This window comes from Sparus aurata, chromosome 12, assembly GCF_900880675.1.
Source record: "Sparus aurata chromosome 12, fSpaAur1.1, whole genome shotgun sequence".
NCBI lineage: Eukaryota > Metazoa > Chordata > Actinopteri > Spariformes > Sparidae > Sparus > Sparus aurata.
In genome coordinates this window covers 4,899,739-4,922,457 of record NC_044198.1, presented here as the reverse complement: position 1 = coordinate 4,922,457, position 22,719 = coordinate 4,899,739, and the positions used below count along the sequence as shown (strand labels likewise).

Here is a 22,719-nt window from a genome sequence, read left to right as displayed (position 1 = left end):
CATCAACACAAACAATAAGTACATCTTTGTTCTTCCACATGTCCAAAGACTCACACACACACTCCAGAATCATACAGTAAAATTGTTAGGATTGAAGCGGCCATCCCCCTGGTAAATCCAAAGCTCCATCAGAAACAACTCCAAACATATTACATTTATCTTTTTTTAAATCAAAGTTTCATTCCGCTCCATGCGAAGAGTCTCCTCTGTCCTGTCAAGTTTATAAAGTTCAGCTTTTAGTTTTGCTGCTGAAAAGTGCTGAGACATTTGCTGCAGTCACATCACTGCATGCATGGAAATGTTTCAAATAAATGAAAGCAGCCTCTCGCCCTCTATCACTGGACCAGAGTGTACCTGTGATGTAACCCACCTGTGTAGGGATCACATTCGACTATCTGAATAATGTGCCATTTAAACAACAGGAAAAAAAACACTCCTTCTTCGTCAGCCCAGCTTCATGTTTGGTCCACGGCAGAGTCGCTTTCTGCTTCTTAAATATAGCAACGCATCATCAGTTCACCATACCACACCTCACCGACACACCCAGGGGTGCACACGTGGGCACACGTACTTTTGTTTTTTACCCAACAGGGGCTTAAAAGGTGACATATGCATCAGACAGAAACTAGCAAACTTTTGCCATGGGACAACTTTGCACCCTGCCAAAGATAGAGTCCTATGTCTTTTGATCACTAAAATGTATTCTTTGTAGGGCTTTCAAAGTTAACGCGTTAATCGCGCGTTAACGCAACTTCCTTTTAAAGCCGTTAATTTTTTTTAACGCGCGATTAATGCTCGGTATTTTTTTAAAAAAGAAACGCGCATTGTTTGATTTACGGCCGTCAGTGGCACCTGTGGTCTTGATCCAGAGGGCGGCAGAAGAATAAGAAAGGGAATCAGAAGAAGAAGAAGTAGGGTTGGCGTTCAGGACAAACTCAGTGGACTGAAAAGCGAAAGTGAAAGTAAATGGAGAAAGGACTTATGAACGGCAAATTCACTTCCAAAACACTGCCAGATGGTTCGGTCCATAGGACAAAAGTTATCTGCACGTACTGTCGAGACGAAATGAGTTACCATTGAAGTACGTCGAGTCCCAAATATCATTCGTAAGCCAAACACACGGCAGATACAGAGCCCACCGCCCTCGCCAAAAGCAGACATCACCATGTTTTGATCCCATTTAGGGTGAGGGGATATTTTTTGAGCCTTTTATTTGAAGTGCATGATTTGAAGTGTTGAATAAACATTTTCATAAAGCAAGCATATTTGCCCTTTCTAATGTTGTTAAAAGTATTAAGAACATGAACAGGTACATTTAGAACAGGAAAAAATGTGCCAAAGAAATTGCGATAAATCGTGAGTTAACTATGGACAAAATGCGATTAATTGCTATTAAAAAAAATTTATGTTTGAAAGCCCTAATTCTTTGTAATCTAATATCTACCTAGAGCTGTTGCTATATGAGCTACTGCAGGATTAGCCAGTTAGCCGACGTAACTAAATAGGCTATGCTAACATGTAGACTTTCCAGTAAGCCAGATAATTGTTCACTAAAATTGAGGGCAAAAAAGACACATGAGCTCCAATTCTACCTCCATTAATGTCATTAATCATTAAAATAAACAATAATCTTAGATTTTTCCTCAAGCAAATCAATTTTGCAAGATTGCAGTGTAGTGCTGACCTTGGTTAATGTGGCCATGTACATCCTGGACCATCACCGCCACGTTGATCCAAGCAAGTAATCCAGGGTCAACATCAGAAAAGTTTAACAAACTTAATTTGTTAAATGAAACATCACGTCAAAAACCTTAAGTGGCATAAGAATACTGCAACAATCATTTCATTGTTTGTCAACTCCTGGTTATGAAAGGATAATCAAACTGAAAATCCTGAAAATTAGAATCACCGCATTCAAACACAAAACGAAAGGGAACGAGCCTCCCCAATAAAATAAGGACACTTTTCAGATTGCTAAATGTGCCCTTGGCTTTTATTAACAACCACATGATAAAATACCATCATATGACAGAGACTAAACTGCTGCTGGTACGATCAACAGCAGTCCTCATTCATCCACTGCAGTCATTCACTCAGTAATAAAAAGACAGTAACAGTCGGAGCAGGAATGGGTCAGTTTTGGCTTAGTGCTTCCTACTGGATATCCTAAATCTGAACATAGGAATGGAAAAACAGATCATTTTGAGGTTTATTGTAAACAACCAGTGACAGACACGCAGGACATCCTCACTTTTTCACCACTTCAGATCGTGCAATTTAACTTCCAGGAAGTTGCAAAAATCAAGAGAAAGGAACAAACTACTAAGACATCATCAAACGAAGATGAACCAAGACCTTTCTGTGTGTTTCTTTCACCAAGGAGCACTTACATTTACATTCTGTAAAGTGAAAAGAAATGAAGAGACTGCTGTTGAAGGAAGACGAGTGTTTTTTTTAAGTGTTTGCATGAGGATACAGTTTGGAAAGAGGGCTTTAAAAAAATGTGAAGTTTGCAGTCCCTCAAATAAGAAACTCCAACACCCATCAGTAAGGACACTTTGGATATTTGATACAGCAGAAGAACAATATTCACAACTTAGTTTTAAATTAAGACACATTTTATAATCTCTGACCACCTTGCATAACGTGGCATGGAAATATCCTGCCATTATTTATGATAAAACATTAAAAGAGGACACCTCGACATGTTTAGTTTTAGCTCATTGTCTTAATGTACAGGAAAATGTTTTGACTGCATCTCAACAGACAGGGAAAAAACTAACAGTACTAAGTAACAGATGATACAGTTTGATTTCATGTTGCAAACGGACAAATTGACTGGAAAATATATATTTTTAATTTAATAAAACACTTAACATATCGAGTGCGCGGCCGATATTGAGCTAAAACCGTCAGTGTCAAAAAGCAACATGTTAAACAACATTAGTTATGTATCCAGCCACAGTAGTGCTGTGCAGGGACAAACTGACTAAAAATAAAGCTTTTACTTTAAAAAAAATCCTGAGTCGAACGACATTGTCAGTCACACAGTCGCTGCATGACCTCAAACCCCGGTAACGGAGGTCTCTTCGGTGAGCTTTTTTTTTTTTCATTTGTTTTCAAGAGTCTGTGCATAGAGGAGGGACTAGAGGCAGGATCACGGACTGGAGCAAAAAAGTAGCTCTGCATATCTGCAGGTTAACGTGCTGGAGCCACACCAAGCATCTAACTTTTCATTCCTAAAGGACAAGTGACATTAGGAGCTTTTTAAGGCACTTAAATAGCCCAAAGGAACCGTGCACTGATCACCTGACCAGGCTGTGGCTTCTGTGCAGAGCTCGAGATGTTGACCATTACAGCAGCGACTCAGATGATGACGGGGATTAACCCACTGCTCCTCGCACTTTCCCAAATATTTACAATCACTATGGCTACAGCTCTGCTCCATCTCCTGCTCAGCCCCCATCAGATGTTTTCGGCCTCTCTGTGGGGAACCTCCCTGATGCTGTCTTGGGGTCCGCCACGGGCCGGCGGGCGCCGCCGAATGCTCCGCCCAGACGAGATGAGGTCGGCGTAGCCGCGGGAGTGAGAGAAGGCATAGGCAGAGCGGCGGGAACGCCGGCCACGCTGGAAGGCTGATGGCTTTTTCTTCTCTTCCACTTGCATCTCCATCTCATACTTCTTCCTGTTTCTTTGGACCTGGGGGATGATCGGAGATAAGGAGGTTAGAGAAACACTGCTTTGGTATTTTTTCCACATTCCACGGGTTACTTCTTTTCCAACTACATGCATCTCATGACGAATCATTTAAAAAGTAATTTGATTGAACCGCCGCTGGATTAAACATTAGCCACCTTTTTTCATCCTGTCCTATCAAATTTGATCATTCCAATTCCATATAGTGCAACAACAATCTTTTCCATATATCAATAAAGAAACTGTTCTCAGATGAAAATAAGATCCGTAGGACACAGTTTGAAGCTAGAAAGGCCGCATCTACATTTTCCTGATAATCTACAGTTCCCCATATGGGTGATTATTAAGAACAGTCCAGCAGCAGGTCTGCATGTTGATGGACTGATGGAGGCCTCACCTTGTCTCCTACAGAGGGCCAAATGGTTTTATGGAGGAACTGTATGCAGATGACAGGCAGCAGGCTGATGCCCACCGTCAGGATGATGGTTAACCACAGGTAGGGCTGCCGCAGAGCGTTGGATGCTGCACCTACAAACACAAAATATACATCATGAGAGTTGTGGGGCAGTTGGGGGTTTGATGTGGCACTGCATCCAGGACCAGCGCCCTCACCATTCATGCGACAGTCCTGACCATGGATTTATTTTTTTTTACCCAACAGCTAACCTGTAACTTCACAAAATAATTGAGTAATATGATAATATGCTTCATCCCTCACAGTTCTGCTCTTTGTGGTATTGGAAAGACCAAAGACAAAAAAAAAATGGCACCATTCTGAACTGTCCAGGAGACTCTTCAGTTAAGAAACAAGTCCAATGTGGTACCCTTTGCTGCTTTTTAAGAGTTTTTTGGAGTACCATCTGTAGAACCAGCTAACTGTGTCACACCGTGGTGATGGTCGTTGACTGACCTGTGAAGGTGAACTGTGAGGGGAAGATGACGTGGATCCCGGCACTGTGGATGTCAAACATGATCCCAAAGTAGATTGCTATGCTGCCCAAAACTGCAAAGCAGTTGACGAAGGTCCAGTAGGAGGTATCCAGAGAGATCTGACAAACAAGAGGCGGAGAAGAGAACACCAGTCAGCTGACCGCTCACGTACATGCACATCTTCTAAACCTCCAGTATCATATTTAGTCTGGATTGCTGAGTCAATGCTTCCTTTGAAAATTCAGAACAATTGTTGATATTTCTTTTTATCATTACTGAAAGAGATTACACTTCCAAAACATCAAGCCTTGTTGAATCCAAGCTTCAATTATAGCACATTCAAATCAGCATGTTAATGTTAGCATATTAACATGTTCTCGTCTTGTGATTTTTAACATGCCTGATAGGGCTGCAAATATCCCTCTGAAAATAGAAACTAAAAACTAAATACTTGTGTGCGACTGACCTGCAGGTTGACAGTAAAAATGAGTGACGAGGCTGTGACGACAGCCAAGGACTGGTAGTCGGAGGGGGCTTCTCCGTCTTGCCCCATGGTCTGAAGGAAGGCTCCGTAAGGGATGAAGAAGATGATGAGCGAGACGAAGATGCCGTGGAACAAGCTGATGAAAAAGTTCTTGTAGTTGAACATTGACCCCTGCTGGCCAGGCAGGTAGAGCTTGGGGAATTTCAGACTCAGTTTGTCATTAACATCCTGAAGTGAGAATAAGAGGAGGAGGAGGAGGAGGAGGAGGAGGAGGAGGAGGAGGAGGAGGAGGAGGAAGAAGAAGAGGAGGAAGAGGAGGAGGAGGAAGAAGAGGAGGAGGGATCAGTTAACAGAATTCTGGATGACTTTTATTTTACTCTTTTTTTTTAAACAAATAACGTGACAATAAAGACGGTAGAAATTCAGGATACATTCATAGCACACTTTAAAATAGCAGGACAATAAAGATAGTCAAAGAATAAGGCAATATTTGAGTATAAGTTATTAAATCTGTAGAACATATGTTTCAAACCTGAGAAGTGCAATAAGCCTTTATTTTTTAATCACACCTGAGTCTTGGCTACTATATGTAAGGGATAATGCCCGACGAGGTGTCCATAAACAGGAATTAATGGACGACGCCTCCGCGAAGTCCATTAATTCCTGTTTATGGACACCTCGAAGGGCATTATCCCGCTTATACCATGGTCACTTGCCAAAGAAAAGAAATTAACACCATTCATTTATATTTTCATGCGTTTTACAATCAAAATATCAAGTTTTTCACAAGCCAACTAAGTTTCCCTGGTAACGCCTGAGGGTTTGTCTAATACCTGGAACAATCATTACCCTCCCGTAAGGTTCTTATGCAACGGAAACACTGTAAACACACTCCTCCAGTAAATAGGACGGATCACAGATACGACTTGGCAACGGGAGATATTCTAGTCAACTCAGCGATGAGCCAGAAAGCTAACGTTATGCTAGCAAGATTCAAAGTCTATAACATTGCGTATGGTTGACAAACAGTAAATATAATGTGACAGTATGTTTAACAACAAGACTAGCTAGCTATCCAGTCATGTCATTGTCCCAAAAACAATATCAAGATTTTCATTTTCAGGCTGCGGCCACGTTACTGTGGCCGCAGCCTGAAGCAGAGAGCTGAACAGCGAACAGGATGTGAGATTATTCGCGTATCAGTAAGTTTAGAGGGGAAGTGTACTTTCCGCAGCTTGTGTGCTACAGAGGATAAGACACTGAAGGACTGACAGACTGAACTCAGTGCTGGAAATAAAATATTCAGATTTGATACGCCAGCTAGCGCATTAATTTACAGCGGTGAACAGTCAATTTGACTGGAACTACTTAGGAGGTGTCCATATATCAGGGGCTAATGGACACCCTGCAGCCAATCAGAATCGAGTATTCCCCCAGACCATGGTATAATATACATTAACTTTCAGATCAACCTGTACAGTTTCAACTTCATTAAGTAAAGCCTTTGCTATTTATTATATCCAGTTTAAGAACAGGCATGTGGATATTTTGGACTGAAACTTATGCAAAAAATACTATATGCCGGTTTTTACCTGGTCAAGAAGTCCAACTAGTAGAACAGGTAAGCTGCTGTAGCAGAGATTGTACAGAGTGATGAACCAGTCTTCGTAGGCAACCTGCAGAGGAGAAGAAACAATTACTCAGTATGGAAAGTAAACCGATGTATGCTGGGATAAGGCCACATGATATCATTGGGGGCAAACTGAGTGTTGGGGTGAGTTATAGTCATAGTGGAGGACAAATAACGCAGCATCTAGGATGTCTCACATCCGGACAGAAAGACTTTCATGTTAAAACTGTTTTGACTTCTTCAAACTTCATTTGACAGCTTGTACAACTGTTCAGTGAAGTTGACCAGTAGGAGCACAGAGGGCTGTTCCATTGGCCCCTGGCACCTCAACAATCACATTAACCATGTCTTCTAGGTGGTTTATTTCTCATGAAAAAAAGTAGTGAATTTGCGTCGGGTGGATGTAAACAGCAGCAGCGAGATAGTGTTGATAAAGTGCTCGGCATTAGCACGCTGCTGTGCTGCTGACCTGTGAGGAGTATCCGCTGAAGAAGGAGTACCAGAAGTGGACCAGTGTGAAGGCGAAGTTCTTGAAGAAGAAGTAGCGCAGGAACTTGCACATTCGGATGTAGGACCAGCGGCCGTGCACCAGCAGGAGGCGCTCCAGGTAACGGAACTGAGCGAAGGCGTAGTCGCTGGACATGACGGCCTGCATCCCCTCCTGGCCGCTGATACCAACACCGATGTCCGCAGCTGGAGGGACAGAAGACAGGGAGGTTTAAACTAGGATCATTGGAACATGCTAAAGAAAATGTGTCCTTTAACGCGGGCCGAGAACACTCATGTCCTCACTCTTGATCATGTTGACGTCGTTGGCTCCGTCTCCGATAGACAGTGTCACAGCTTTCTTGTACTTCTTCACCAAACTGACAACGTTAGCCTTCTGCTTGGGTGTGACGCGACAGCAGATGACTGCCTCGCACTCACAGGCCATGTCCACAAAGTCAATCTGTAGAGACATATTACCATCTTTGTTATTACTTAAAACAGTCGACACAATCAAATCTCACTTTTATACTTTTTTTTTTTAAATGTTTAATTAATTTCATTGTACCTGTCTCATCTCCTTCTCCAAGTCGTCCATGGGCTGTCCGTCCTGAGGGGTGCTGGGAGGCGGTCGTTTTCCCAGACGTCGGAGACGCAGGCGACGGCGCTTCTTCTTCTTTTCATACAGAATCTCATTCTGAGAAAATCCAAGCAGAATGAATCAGCACAGTCTACCATGTTGACTGGTGGTAAAATGAGGATTAAGGATGATCCAGGGTTCGTACACATTTTTCAAGGTCAAATTCAAGCACTTTTCAAGCACTTTTAAGGGTCATTTTTAAGATTTTCCAGCACCTTACTGGTGGGGTAAAATACGTATCTAAAGGAATATATATACACTTGTGATTTTTTTCTTCACTTTTTATCACAATTATGTACATTGTATTATGCTGTAAACATCTAAAATTATATTCTATAATAGCAAAAACTTCAGAAATTAATTATCCAGTCTGATCCCAATTTTGTAAAAGACACAGAGTTATAATGTCAAGCACTTTCAAGCACTTAAACTAAAATCCAAGCACTTTTCAGACCTTGAAAACACAACATTGAAATTCAAGCACTTTCAAGGATTTCAAGCACCCTTACGAACCCCGATGATCTTTTTCAACAGGGCCGAATTTCCAAATATGATAAAAAAACAAACAAAACAAAAAAATTGATCATTTGTCATGATGTTAAAAACAGTGCTGATGGAACCTACCAGCCAGCCTCCAGTGATGATGAGAGCGTTTTTGCCTGGTTCCGGGAAGAACGGCTGCACAGGTTTCTTTTTGCCTAAACGGGCAGCTGGAGGCTCGTGTCTCCTCTGGGTCTGACGAATCCTCAGCTTATCACTGGAGACACAGGAACAACAGACACTCTTAGACTTACATTTCAAAATTACATTTACAACTTCCCTACTGTAGTGTGTCCTACCATCAAATGATAATATTGTCAAGTAAGTGGTTAAATGCTAATATTAACGGTTATTCAACAGCAGCTCATGGGTATCAAATATGTCTGATGTCCCTCCTAATTTTGACTATTCATTGTCTTTACAGTTGCTGATCAATCATGAAGGAGTGAAATGATAACGACTTTTGTCAGATTTAATACATGTATAGGACCGCGATCTAGAACACAGCAGTGAGACATCTGAGCTTTCTACCCTGAGTGTGATGTCAGAGGAAAATGGTCGCTGTAATAACTTGGTCAATACTGATCAACTTTACATTTGTATGAAAAATAATGTGCTCTATATTATTTCCTAAAATTACACAGATGGAAGAAGAAAAAAAAACTTTGGCGGCATAACACGAAAATTAAAATCTTAAGAGCCGTGAGACTCACTTGACGTCTTCTCCGTAGTGGATCTGCATGTCGTCTGTCAAAAGTGAACAAGAATATCCGATATTCTCTGCCGTTTCTGGGGAGAAATATAAAAAGGCATTCAAAGTGAGAAGAAAAAACATTCTGTTACAGCAGCAGGAGAGTGTGTTTTTTTTTTAAGATGTATCTACTTAAATGTAGAGAGATGCAAACTTAAAACATAATTAAACCACTGTTTGTTTTTTTTCAATATCAGTGCCAAACATATTGGTTCTTCTTAGTGCAGGTGGATTAACAGTATGACTCTGAAGTACCTTTCTTATCTCCAGTCAGGACCCAGATCTTGATGTCGGCCTTGGCCAGTGTGGCGATGGTCTCTGGCACTCCGTCCTGCAATTTGTCCTCGATGGCTGTCGCCCCAATCAGCTGGACAGAGAGATACAGGTGCTTAGTTACAGCTCAGGGTCAATGTTTTTAACTTTTACGGACTTTCAGTTAATAGTACAGAATTTCACACTGCTTTTCAGTTGGCTTTTAAACATTTGCTGCTGTTGTTTTTTGTTTGTTTTATAATTTTGACAGTCATTTCCAGATTCAAGTTTTGTCCTTCTACTCCTTTTCTCCTATTAAATCCTGTATATCAGTAGATGTCAGTGCTGTTAAGTGCCCAGTGTTGTGAAAGTGGAAACAACTGAACAACTTTCTCCTCTCAAGTGTTTCGAAGTGGTATTACTGTTGGTGCAGCTCTCACAAATATAACTGGATCGTTTTCACTTTCCTTGGAGTTCCAACTACCCACGACACACGGCAAAACGTGAGTTTATTCATTTATTTACTCTAAGATGGAACCGTGAATGTAGATGGAAAAAGGTGCCAGGCTGCCAGTGTGACCGGACAGCCAGTCAGATATGTATGCAGGGAAGCTACTGAAACACTGATGGATTATTCTATAACCATTACATTGCGCAATCAACATTTATTCATAACAAATATTAAAACTAAAAACGTGTCCATCGCCGGTTGAAGCGTGAAAACGTTTTTTAGTTTCTTCTCACCATGAGGTTGCTCTCGATCTCCTCATACACGCGGTCGAGGGCTGCGTCTCTGTCCACCATGGCCACCTGGGCGTCTTTGTGTTTCCTTGACCAGGCTGCGTACTCGTCCGCACTGATGTCCTTGTAGCACAAGCACAGCGTGCGCAGGGTCGCATTGGCAAATTCCTGAAGCACAAAAACACAGATTGTTTGCTTCCACAGAAACAGGAGGAACAGCTCTGTACATACATGTCACTGTTTGTACAAACAGTAGAGCCATGCGGAGACAGAACGCAGCAGCAAAAACACAACAGTACAAGTAAGAATAAAGCCCCAAAAACTCACATCCAAGGCAGTCTGGGTAGTTTCTTTGTGTCTGGAGTTGGGGGAAAGTCGTTCATAGATGACGGTGTCGGCTCCTTTACAGTAGAGACGAACACGACCATCAGGAAACTTCACTGAAAGAGAGACAGACAGAAGCACAGAGGGTCAGAGGAGGGAAAGTCATTGTTTCAGTAGTCCTGACCTTTGGCTATGAATTCTTCGGTCATCTCCAGACCAGTTCCAAACTTTGTTTCTCAAGTTCTAATCAAGTCTTTATACGTCTGTCTGCTGGTTGGCACTGTCATACACACCTTCCCCTCAGGCACTATTAAACAAAATGTTTGTGCTGCAGGATCAATTACTGGTCGTCTTTGACATTTAAAGCGATGCGGCGCTCCCTCACACAGTTTCTGAGTGCAACACCACTATCCTAAATACAAAAATCCCAGGTCTGTAACAATTTGTCGGATGAAATGTGGGTGCTACCTACAAACAAAACTAATTCCATCACAACACCTTAAGGTGTTGAAATGTAAATGTTGAAGTTAACATGTATTTTTACGCTGTGATCCTGCCCTCTCACTGAAGTTTCATAGAGCAGAATCAAGTGATTGGGGGCGGAGTAGCTGAGACGGAGACGTCAGTCACCCTGTCACCAGACACTGTACCATCAACATGATTTTCAAGTTGTTATTTTAAGGTTAAAATGTTACATAAAAGTTGCTTTAAAGTAATAAAGGAGTAACAGTAATAAAAATAAACGACTAACTTCATATTTCATTCAAATGTTTTGTTTTTTTATTTAGTTTTTATGAAACATTTTAACTTTGGATTTTTATGTGAACTGATCTTCTCGTACAACTACTATACAACAACATGACCAGTGATGACGTGTGTGTCTGTGTGTGTGTGTGTGTGTGTGTGTGTGTGTGTGTGTGTGTGTGTGTGTGTGTGTGTGTCTGTGCACTCGTACAGATGATAGACATGCGCTTGCGGTCCGAGTTGAAGTCGAGCAGGGCCAACATTTCGTAGGTTGTCTCGTGATCCATCTCCTTGATGCTGATGGTGTCCTGCGTGCGAGACAGAAACACGTAGCCGAAGTTCCTCGCGGCCGTCACCAGGGCGCCCTCATCAGGAGAGGCAGCCTGGTACACCAGTTCACCTGAGAGAAAGGCAAGAACCCATACATTCAGGTCATGTCTAATTCAGTGTCTGCAGTTTTATACCAATACACCTTTCTATGAATTTGATACAAATGAGTTTTTTTTAGGGCATGTTTGGAATAACAGAGGTACCGCAGCCTGTGACAGTCAACCCTGGTTGACACACCTCAGCTCCACTCAGGCTTCTTCTCCTTTCTTATTTTTCAAATGAGGATTTTAGGGTTACCGTCTTTGTTCTCCACCATGACTGTGTGGCAGAGCGAGAGCAGCTTGAAGAACTCTGTAACATCTTTGTCCTTCTTGGATCGGATGATGGCAACGAGGGAATGATCCATGAACTCGAACTTTCTGTCGGCGTGCTGGTTCCAGCTCCAGTCTACCGGCTAGAAATAGGCAAAACAAAAAAAAATGGTTTAAAGGACTACAGCAGAAATGATCTGCAATGATTCTGGAGACACTGCTGATGTGATACTTCAGATAACAAATCACCTGTTTTAATATTGTCCAGTTAACAGGGTTCGTACTCATTTTTCAAGGTCAAATTCAAGCACTTTTCAAGCACTTTTAAGGGTCATTTTTAAGATTTCCAGCACCTTATTGCTGGAGTAAAATACGTATCTACAGGAATATACAAACTCATTATTTTTTCTTCACTTTTTATCACAATTATGTACACTGTATTATGCTGTAAACATCTAAAATTATGTTTCATAATAGCAAAAACTTCAGAAATTAGTTATCCAGTCTGATCCCAATTTTGTGAAAGACACAGAGTTATAATGTCAAGCACTTTCAAGCACTTAAACTAAAATCCAAGCACTTTTCAGACCTTGAAAACACAACACTGAAATTCAAGTACTTTCAAGGATTTCAAGCACCCGTACGAACCCTGAGTTAACGTGTTCATTCTGGATATGGGTGGCATCATATGAATCTGGAAATGTGCTTCTTTGAGCAGCTTAGAATTTAGAGAAAAGGTCAACTTTCACATGTTTAGAATCAAATGTAATTTGGCCTTTCTCTTTCAAAATCAAACAATCACTGAATCTTAGCCAACGGCTCGTATTATAAATGAATCATCTTATGTCTCCTAAAGTTAAGTGTATTTGACGTCTTACCCTTCCTCGGTCCAGCACCACTCCTTCAGCTGTGGTTGGTTCACCTGTGCAGAGGAGAACAAGAACTAATACGTATAAAAATACACAAATGCATGGTAGCAAAATAAACAAATCAGTAGCATGGCATCATGGGAGTTTTTGTCTTCAAAGAGAGATGACGTCCCTTCCAGTGTTCACCATGGGACGTGATTGCGGGGAAATATTTTTGGTGCTTGGACGAATCATTTGTTGACATTGTTTAAACTGTTTCATGAACTACACTTCGTCATCAGTCACGTGAGCTAGCTAATATATACTGGCTGTTTAATCTCTCTGATTAGATATTCTCACAGTTCTATAGTTAAACAGTTTATTTTACAAGTTGAAAAATTATCTTTTTAAATTGCCAGACATGTGTAATCCATGACATCTCTCTTTCTCTCACTACTGCATTCATATTTTCTGAAATAAGGTCCCGTGGTGATGAAAGTCTGTCTCCGTGACAAATGCTTGCAGTTGTTTTACAGTTTAATTCAAGTCATGTTCAGTCGTGTGCGCAGACTTCCCTCCTCGCTCTCCGACTCTCTCCTGGAAGTTACGGTGACAGGCGACCAAATGAAACACACTGTTACCTTGTACAAAATCATATATTATACATAACAAAGATCTGGTCATTAATGCTGAACATTTATCAATATTATATTTTGAAGCAGAATCTGACTCTTTGATTCAGATCTTTGTTTTGAGTGTTGCCTCGCCGTGTGTTTGCTCTCATTGTATTTGTTTATTTCTATCTGCTGCTGATTTACCTGAAGTTTTACATGATTTTTCATACCTGCTCTGAGCAGCAGTGGCTGTTCTGCATTTTTTCCTTTTCCTTTGCAAAGCACTTTTGTAGCAGCATCAGTCGGTAACAAAGTGAAGCCATTTGCAAACTTTTCAACCTGCCTTGATATGTTTGTTCAGCTCTTATCTAAATTCCACTTCTTCCTGCTTCAGGGCACCAGGGATCATTAAAGGCCCATTTTTCATCCTTCTGATAACACAACCTTTTCCAGTAGGTACAGGCAAAGATAAAACACTAAACACGTTATTCCTGCCGACACTGGACATGTGTGTAGAACATCCGATGTAAAATCCTCCATATTCATGTGTGCCATCAACATTTTTGGTATCAAGAAGATGGTCATCATCGCAAATAAAAAGCAGCAGGTGTCACCCTCTCACTGTCTGTGTTTGTCTTTACCGCCACAGCTACATCTTGCTGGTTTCCCTCCCTATATCTTTCCATTTCCACTCACGGGTTATTTTATGAAAGTGAGAGGGTGAATTCCCCCGAGCAAGGCCACAGTTCAACACCTCTGAGCAAGGTACCAATACTGTCAGGGTTACAGTCCCAGTTCCCAGACGCACATGTATCTCTCTCTTAATGCTCGAGAGCAACAAAGCAGATCAGTACCGTAGCTGCGTCCAGCGATGGTGCACTTCTTGAACTGCATGACGTTCTGCGTCAAAGTTCCCGTCTTGTCGGAGAAGATGTACTCGATCTGACCGAGCTGCTCGTTCAGGGTGGTGGTTCGAGCCTGCACAGGGAAGAGAGCTGACTGAATGGAATGTTTGGATCTGGACGGTTTAAAGAGCGAAGAAAGTTAGCTTGAGCAATTATTTTCATCTCAGGACCCTCTTACCAGCTTTTACTGAAACTTTAAACTGCATCCCATAGTCTTCATCAGCAAGTGCACTTCAGTTGTCATTACATGTACTCAGTATTGAATTTTGGTTGCATGATTACAAAAAACTGAATATACAGAAACACTCAATTTGCTAATGAATACCCAGAAATACAGTAAAAGCCCTGAAAACAGCCATCAAGTGGACTGTGAGTTCTGCTTCTTTTGACAGAGCAGGGTTAAAAAAAGATTTTTCTATTGATTTTCTCAACTAGAAGGAAAAAACAAACTGTTGATTATGAAATGAACTATTTTGTAATACAGAAATAGTATAATAATAATAAATAATAATGACTTAAAAGGTGTAATTCGTAAGAAATGGCCAGAATTCTATGCTAGCTCAAAAAATATGGGCTGCAGCATAACCACTTCCTGCTGCAGAATATACTCTATAATTGTTCATGCTCATCAGTGAACAGAGATTATCATTATGCTGTTCTAACACTTGTTGTCTGTCTTTAGCTGGAAGCAATTTCAACAGCACATCAGAAAGTCTCACTGACAGGCGCATATGATCCAAAACGTTTGAGTGATCAGAAACCAAAGAATTCCAAATGTGGTCATGTGTTTTTAGATACTGATTATTTCCTGGTGACGGTCTAAATATTCAAACATTATAAGGACTCTAAAAAGAAATGTGACAGGAGTGCTAATGTACCTTAGCCGGTGTGTCTTTCTCTGCAAAATACATCTGCAGGTCCCAGTTGATGAACTTACTCTGGCCCAGACGAATCACCTCCACACTGAGCACACAGCAGACAGACATGAGAGGAACAAGATTCATTTTCTCAAACCCAAACTGTGACCACATAAAGCTGTTCTGTTCTGAGTTGATTTGTTAAAAGTTTAAAGCTGCAACGTGAAAAATCCTGAAACATGTTTTCCAAACTGCCAGAACAAAGCACCATTGCATTCTCAAAGCCATAAAACATGATACCTCCCGCCACAGCCATCGCTGGCTCGGAGGCACAATAAAAACAAGATGGGCAGGAACAGAAAGGCTGAATGTGTGGGTGTGGTTTTACTGACCTGACATAGAGTGAAATGGGCACCATTGTGTTGAGGACGATGATGTATCCCCAGAAGCTGAGGAAGCCTCGGTAGGAGGCGCTCTGGTCTTTGCCGTCGTACAGATACCAGGCGTTGGAGCCGATCTCTTCGTACCAGAAGGAGTGACCGATGGCCAGACCTGCCGCCACCAGGATCAGCAGTGCAAAGATCTGAGAGGAGGGAGAACCGAAGAAACAGATATACAATACAATAGAGCAATGTCATGAATGGCAAACAACAGTGTCATGAAGTGTTCCTGAGCGCATGTAGAACCATCTTTTCAATGATGCCCCTTTCATACCAAATCATCACACCATCACCTGCTACAAATGAACCCGTCTACCTGTGGAATGTTCAGGTGTTTTTTTGAGCATTTAACAAGTCTTTCATTGCCACTGTGCCAACTTGTTAAAAATGTCTCGCTACCATCAAATTGCATGTTCTATCCCGTCCCAGCTCCTTTAGAATCAGGGTTCGGGGTTTGTGTATGATGAGAGGATGAAAGGTGACAAGACAAAACAATAACGCATGTGAGAATGTCAGACTTACTGTGTAAACCATGTAGTTCATCAGCTCGTCGATTTTGGTCCTCTTGAACCTCGTCTTCCCACCGTTCCTCATGATTTTGGTGTCGGCTCCTGTGACGACATATAACACAATGGTGAAGACTAGCCATTGCCATCAGTCATTATTAGTCATCATTCATCATTAAGACTCTAAACAATTAACTAATGAAATGTAATTTGGTACCGATGAGTAATGAATGTTGATTAGGACAGCAACGGACATTTAGCTTATTTTTTCAACTTGATAGATTTAAAATGTGAGAGGCTGATGATAAATGTCCAATAAGAAGTCCTCGAATGACTTCTTTCGTCTGACAAACAAACCAAACCGCAGAGATATTTACTTCTCTAACACGTCAGACAAAGTAACACAGCAGAACCTCACAGTGGAGAGACCAGAGAGGGTTGGCCATGTTTTGCTTAAAAAATTAATCAAAAAATGTAATAATTTGGCGCGCAGGTGGTCGAGCGGTTAGAGCGCATGCCATAAATGCAGCCGACCCCGGTTCGGTTCCGGCCGGAGGTCCTTTGCTGCATGTCACATCCCCCTCTCTCTCCCATATTTCCTATCTGTCTACTGCATAATAAAGGCGTCTATGCCAAAAAATCTTTAAAAAAAAAAAAAAAAAAAAAAAAAAAATGTAATAATTTATCAGAATTGCTCGGGATTCATTTTTTGGTTAATCAGTTGTTCATTAACTGACTGATCGGTTCAGATTTCTTATGCATCAGGCGTCACCTTATCCATATCCAAGTTTTTTCCTCCACACATAAAGATGAACTTTAAATGAGATTTAAAATGATTGGTTACGTTAAATACATCTGTAAACATTTTCTTAAAGCGATTACTATGCAATCAACTAAATTAGAGCCATGCATCAGTACGACAAAACAATGTTGTTTATCCATATCTTCAACATGCATTGCGAGTACAGTTTGGAGTTTTGCAGTGATGGGACTCAAGGGTTCACACCTGCGAAGATGACCAGTCCGTGACACTCCTCAGTGTTCCTGACTTTGCAGCCTCGGAGCAGCATGTTATCCAGATCCAGAGGGTAGCGCTCACTCTGCCACAGCATCGTTCCTATGAACTTATCCAGGCGGTTGTTGGGCTCCTCACACTCGATCAGAGCTTCAGGAGAGAGGAAGGACACGGGGAGGACTTTATCTTAGGTCCAAAAGTCAAAACAATTCCTTAAACGGGAACTTCGCCTATTTTTAACCAGCTTTGTATCACTAAAATGTTGGCAGTTTATATAAAAGAATAATGTTAAACTCCTCTCCATATCGCCTGCACACAGAGCTTTCTTCTTTCAGTCCCGTCTGCCACAGCACACCCACGTCCTTTCGGCTACAGTGGACTGTCCCTTAACACTACGGCCATTTTTAAAAGTCTCCCCCCCCCCCCCCCCCCCCCCCATTTGCATCATTACAGAGAAGAAATAATTGTGAAACAGTGTATATTTAAAAGTCAACTGTGTCGGGGCGCCCAAGAAGCTCAATCGGTAGAGCAGCCCATGTACAGTGGCTGTGTCCTTGCTGTAGTGGCCCACGGTTCGATCCCAACCTGTGGCCCTTTGCTGAAAGTCATTCCCCCCTCTCCGTTTCCTGTCACTCAATACCTGTCCTATCAAAATAAAGCCATGAAAAGGCCCATAAAAGTTTACTTACTTATCACAAATATCTCAAACTAAAAAACTAACTTCTTAATTGTCAAAATACAAAATTAGAACTGCCTGAAAAATGAGAAAATTTTGACTGAAAACTGGAGTATCAAAGTTAGAAAACACACCAGTGTTCTCTGGCAGATCGCGTCATACAAACTGCATAATGCAAACACAAACAAACTTCATAATTCTTATCTTCGACTTCTGCCATTATCAGAGTGAGGGTGTGATTGTCTTTTATTCACTGTCCCGTAACTACGTTCTCTCCTGGTGTAATAGAAGATAATGTCAACAAGTTCTTGAAGTACCGTTATGTGTACTACTCTCCCCAATAAACTAAGTATCTTTTTATTAAATATATTTTTACAATCATTTAGATTTAAAATTTTAATTGTAAAGTTTTTTTAAAAAAAGGCTTTTGTGCTCTTTTGAGTCCGTTTGAGTGATAAAAAGTATTTGAGGTTTCTTGGAATAAACTTGGCTTGTAATGAGAACCAAGCTCACCATCAAACTCAGCCAGCTGACGTTCCTCCTGCAGCTGCTCATCGGTCACTCGTAGTCCCAACTTAAATTTCAGGTTAGTCTCTCTGCAGAGGAAAAGTAACACATAAAAAGAACTGAAAAACCAAGACCAAAGGAAGGCAGAATCACAAGATCTATGTTGTCACCTCGGTTGTAAAAATACACTTGTATGATAATCTTGGAGACTCCACTACAGAAATGAAATAAATAAAAATAAAATAATTTTGTGATCATTCTTTGATGTTAGTTTCATGCCACAAAGCTCTACAAAACATGATAATGATCTATCAGATTATCTGCCTTTGACAGTCAAATACCTCCATTACAGACAGCCGTGCAGGCCTGTCTGTTTGAGTTAAAGGCGTTTTCTCATTTAATCGCAGAACACTCAGTCACACTGGTCACATGGCTGTGCTTGGCTAAGGTTAAGTCTTGGCAAAAGCTCCGTACACATTTGGTCTCCTCTTATCAATGATTAATTTGTTGACGGACCTCTTGAGAAATGACAGATCAAACAAAAAACTTATGGGAGTAAAGAGCACTGCTCCAGCTGTCACGCTACACAAAATGTATTCCATTTGTCAACAGATCAATTCAGACACTACAGTTCAGAACCAAGTGGGAACAACAGTGGAACATGGCAGAAAGTTAAAGAGCCTTACCCGTCGAGCTCTGCTGTTTCTACATAACACAGGCTGTTTGGGTTGGAGCTAGATAACAGCAGGATGTCAGCCTGAGGACAAGAAACAAGTATTCATATCAAAAATTTGCATTTAACACTCAAACCTGGAACAAAATCTGCTTCTAGTGTCTTTCTGTCTTCAAAACTAGATCAGTAGTTGCTCTGCAATAGCAACAACTGTCCCAGTCTCCCAAAAATTATTCAGTTAATTCTATAATTAAATGATCAATTAAGCATTTCTAAATATTTATTTAAACACTTTTTAATTATTTTATATCTGTGTTTCAACATCTTCAGAGTATAGAAACTGATAATGAAAATCACAGCTGATCTTCTCTTGCCAATAGATGCAGGTAATCAATTTTAAATTCTGGTTCCTAACACAACTTTTGACTTCATCAACTACAAAATAGTATTTGATCATTTAGAACTGTTCTTTATCATTGTGTCATTGTGAAGGAGAAGAAGGAGAAGTGGAAGAAGACTTATTTTTAATCTCTGTCCTGTGTCGTCTCTGCATTTAGTTGATTACTTAAGAGACTTTTCTCATTCTTTCAATGTACACTATTGGGTCAGTGTGAAATGGTATGAAGTCACATAAACACATTTAATCTGTCAATGTGTGTCAGTCAGTCAGCCAAGTAACTGTAAACACAGCCCAGCATTAAGTGTGCTCATCTCACCGGAATAAAGTCATTCTTCCTCAGACGGACCACATCTCCAACCTCGATGTTCCTCCACTTTGACGACTGAAACCTGAAGCAGACAGAGGACCCATCCGAGGTTTTATACATCTGTGTTGTCATCGCTTTTTCATGACTTTCAAGAAAGTTGGATTTATCGAAATTGTGTCAGATTTAAAAACTGGTGAATATCTTCCTACTAACTAAGAGAAGATTATTTTTGCTCTGACCTGCCGTCCTGCAGCACGTCACACTTCCTGTTGTTGATCTCTTTGTCCATCCTGTGACGTGCCTAAATGCAAGAAAAATTGAAAAGGCAATGCAAACAAGATAACATAATACTTAATGTAAAATCCCATGACACTGTGCTGTGCTAAATGAACAGCAAACACTGCTCTGTGTAGCACCGGGGACATGGCTTCAGCACTCTGGCTACATGGCTGTGTAGACTGCTGCTGGGCTCACACATGATCCCTCTCCCATGAACAACATTCAGTCATTTTATCTTCATTCAAGTTAGCCGGGGGGCTAAACTCTAAGTTAGCCAGCTCAGTCGGCGGAGGTCTGCAGTGCATACGCTCTATGGACCCCACAATGCAGATCCAGGTATTTTAATACCTGGGTAGTCAAGCTTGTTTGTGCAACTGAACAACTTTGAAAGGAATGACGGCGACTTATTGTAAGTCGCTTTAGACAAAACCATCTGCTAAATGCCCTAAATGTAAATGAATGAACAGGAATCAGCCTCCAAAGCTGTATTGAGATTGTAATGTTACATCCTTTCACTGCACAAGAAAACTTGTGTGCGTGTCTTACCAGGTCGTCCACCAGGTCTTTGATGGCAGTGACTCCCAGCACCACCACCAGAGGAATCAGCGTGGTGTACCAGGGCAGGGTGGAAATGTCTGGAATAATCTAAATAAATAAATAAATAAATAAATAAATAAATATTAGGTCACTTCTTGCTCCTTTTTTGAACCACTGTAAACCAGAAGACAGATTGTCATATATTTTTGATGTACCTGTAGGATGAGCAGAGCCAGGAAATAGAGGTTTGCAACTCTCTTGAACTGTTCGTACAGATTCAGGGGGATGAAGGTGAGGACGTTGTACTTGTACGTCTTGATTGCGTTTCCCTGCGGGAAACACAAAGCAGCCAATGATAAGTGCGAGGTCAGTTAGCACTTGGTCCTGTGCTGTTAAAGTGCAGAGAGGCACTCCCGTGATTTCCAAGATCAGGGTCAGTTTATTGTTCGTTAGCAATATTCAACCTGTGACTCTGAAAGAGCTTCTGAGAAAATAACCCTGATGATGTCATAGCGATGTCATTTGGGTTACCTCAGCTTGTGCTTGGAGACAACAGATGTATAACAGAAAGTCAGTTTTACACACTTGTTTGAAAGGCGCAAGTACTCACTAGGCAAGGAGGGTCTAACCAAAAGACTATTAAGTTGCATTATGGGAAAGGAAAGATATCATCTTTTGACTCTCCTGGACTCTGGACTTTTTTTAAATGAGTCTCTTGTGAGTCAAACTGATCTGCTGTCAACAAATGCCAAAAATGCTTTGCTCTGTAGATGTATTGATGAACAGTGGCGGTTAGCAGTAAACTCACTAAACTACAACTGGAAACTCATCTTATAGTTCTGCAAACATGAGTGTTGAAATAAAACTCCTCTGCAGGTATCAGTCCAGTTATCATGGTGTCAGTACTAAGGCAGTGCTGTGTTTCAGTAGAGGATAACCATCTGAACTCCGTCCATCACAGCCTGGTTTCCACACAGTGGAGAGTCTTGCCCTGCCACAGTGTCCTTGAGCAAGACACTGAAGCCCTACCAACTCTGTCTGTTCTGAGAGCTTTGATTTCACAGGGTCACCTCAACTGTGCCGTCTGCGGTCCAGTCTGCATTTCACTTGATCTCAGAGATTGGGATCAGGATGGTGTGCAGGCCAGTTAAGTTCATCCTGACCAAAGTGGACAAACCGTTTCTTTATGGACCTAGCTTTGTCATTGGACATAAACCCTACAAAGCAGGGTCACACTATAGTCTAAAATATTATTGACAGTGTAGCATTAACATTCCCCTTCATTGCAACTCAAAGCTAGGGTCTACAATCCTGGAGAGCTAGCAAGAGAGCTAGCAAGATTTGAAAGTAGCATCTCCTCCAAGTTCCACCCCCCCTCCCCACCCCGTCAGTGTTCCGTCCAAAACCACTCCCCCACAAACTTGAACGCGCATCTGTTAGTGGGACTCAGAAGGGAGAAGGAGATGCCGGAGCAAGACGCAGCATTCAGCTGAATTTAGCAGGGAGCAGACAGGAAGTCAAGTGCTGAAATAACAAAGTACATCCGGTTACTTTTCAAAATAAAACACTCAGTGTTGACACCAGCACACATTGTGAGGCTAGCCGTCTACGGTACTGCGCCCTGGCGGATTCAAACCGCAACCAGTGGGGACTGCTGGAAGGCGGAGCAAAACCGGATCGGAGCCACAACGCAGCGGACCCCTATCCAGTGGGAATTGGCCGACTCATTAGCCATTCTCATGGTTAAAAACAACACACAAAGAAGCTAACGTTAGCATCGGGCTAATACGAGCTACAAACATAGCCAAGCTGGCAAACCTTTCATATTTCATGAAAATAACAAATCCCCCTAAAAGAAAACAAAAAATTACCTGTCCAACAGAAAGAGAGCAACCTCTGCATCACTTTTCAAGCCCTTCACATGCCCCAGTTGTTTCCACCGCTCAAACGCTGCACCGATGTTGACTCGCTCCGACTTCTTTCTTTATCCAGAGCCTTTTTCGTGGCAGCCTTTTCTGCCTCAGGCTTTCTTTTCCTTGCCTTTTTAGCGGGGTGAGCTGTTACAAGTAACGCTGGCTGCATTTGCTCTGCCATTGTAACCAAATGAACGTCTTCTCCTGCAACTCCGTATTTCTGCAGAGGTGCAGTGTGCTGAATATTTCCGGCATCAGTGAAATGTAAGGTGTGCACGCGCAGAGGAGGGAGGGACAGAACGAGACATGAGGGCATCTGACCAATCCGTGCATCTGACCAATCTGTGCTATTCGGGCCGGATAGCACGGATTGGTCAGATTTT

At 41.6% G+C, this 22,719-nt stretch overlaps 1 protein-coding gene across 1 annotated transcript in view; it reads right to left on the bottom strand.

Moving 5' to 3' along the window:
* Positions 1–1,963: 1,963 nt before the first annotated feature.
* atp8b1 (ATPase phospholipid transporting 8B1) overlaps positions 1,964–22,719 on the bottom strand; it is a 35,913-nt gene continuing 15,157 nt past the window's right edge. The window contains exons 4-30 of the mRNA XM_030436664.1: positions 20,639–20,752; positions 20,433–20,531; positions 19,847–19,908; positions 19,617–19,689; positions 18,914–18,984; positions 18,234–18,316; positions 17,036–17,194; positions 16,046–16,134; positions 15,476–15,666; positions 15,105–15,189; positions 14,176–14,299; positions 12,738–12,781; positions 11,846–12,002; positions 11,430–11,618; positions 10,478–10,590; positions 10,154–10,318; positions 9,413–9,524; positions 9,120–9,195; positions 8,491–8,623; positions 7,795–7,923; positions 7,533–7,689; positions 7,210–7,433; positions 6,703–6,786; positions 5,093–5,338; positions 4,607–4,745; positions 4,094–4,224; positions 1,964–3,699 (exon numbers count right to left, since the gene is read on the bottom strand). Coding sequence (XP_030292524.1) covers positions 3,466–3,699; positions 4,094–4,224; positions 4,607–4,745; positions 5,093–5,338; positions 6,703–6,786; positions 7,210–7,433; positions 7,533–7,689; positions 7,795–7,923; positions 8,491–8,623; positions 9,120–9,195; positions 9,413–9,524; positions 10,154–10,318; positions 10,478–10,590; positions 11,430–11,618; positions 11,846–12,002; positions 12,738–12,781; positions 14,176–14,299; positions 15,105–15,189; positions 15,476–15,666; positions 16,046–16,134; positions 17,036–17,194; positions 18,234–18,316; positions 18,914–18,984; positions 19,617–19,689; positions 19,847–19,908; positions 20,433–20,531; positions 20,639–20,752 — 3,483 coding nt within the window. The 3' untranslated portion in view covers positions 1,964–3,465. The remainder of the gene's footprint in view (positions 3,700–4,093; positions 4,225–4,606; positions 4,746–5,092; positions 5,339–6,702; positions 6,787–7,209; positions 7,434–7,532; positions 7,690–7,794; positions 7,924–8,490; positions 8,624–9,119; positions 9,196–9,412; positions 9,525–10,153; positions 10,319–10,477; positions 10,591–11,429; positions 11,619–11,845; positions 12,003–12,737; positions 12,782–14,175; positions 14,300–15,104; positions 15,190–15,475; positions 15,667–16,045; positions 16,135–17,035; positions 17,195–18,233; positions 18,317–18,913; positions 18,985–19,616; positions 19,690–19,846; positions 19,909–20,432; positions 20,532–20,638; positions 20,753–22,719) is intronic.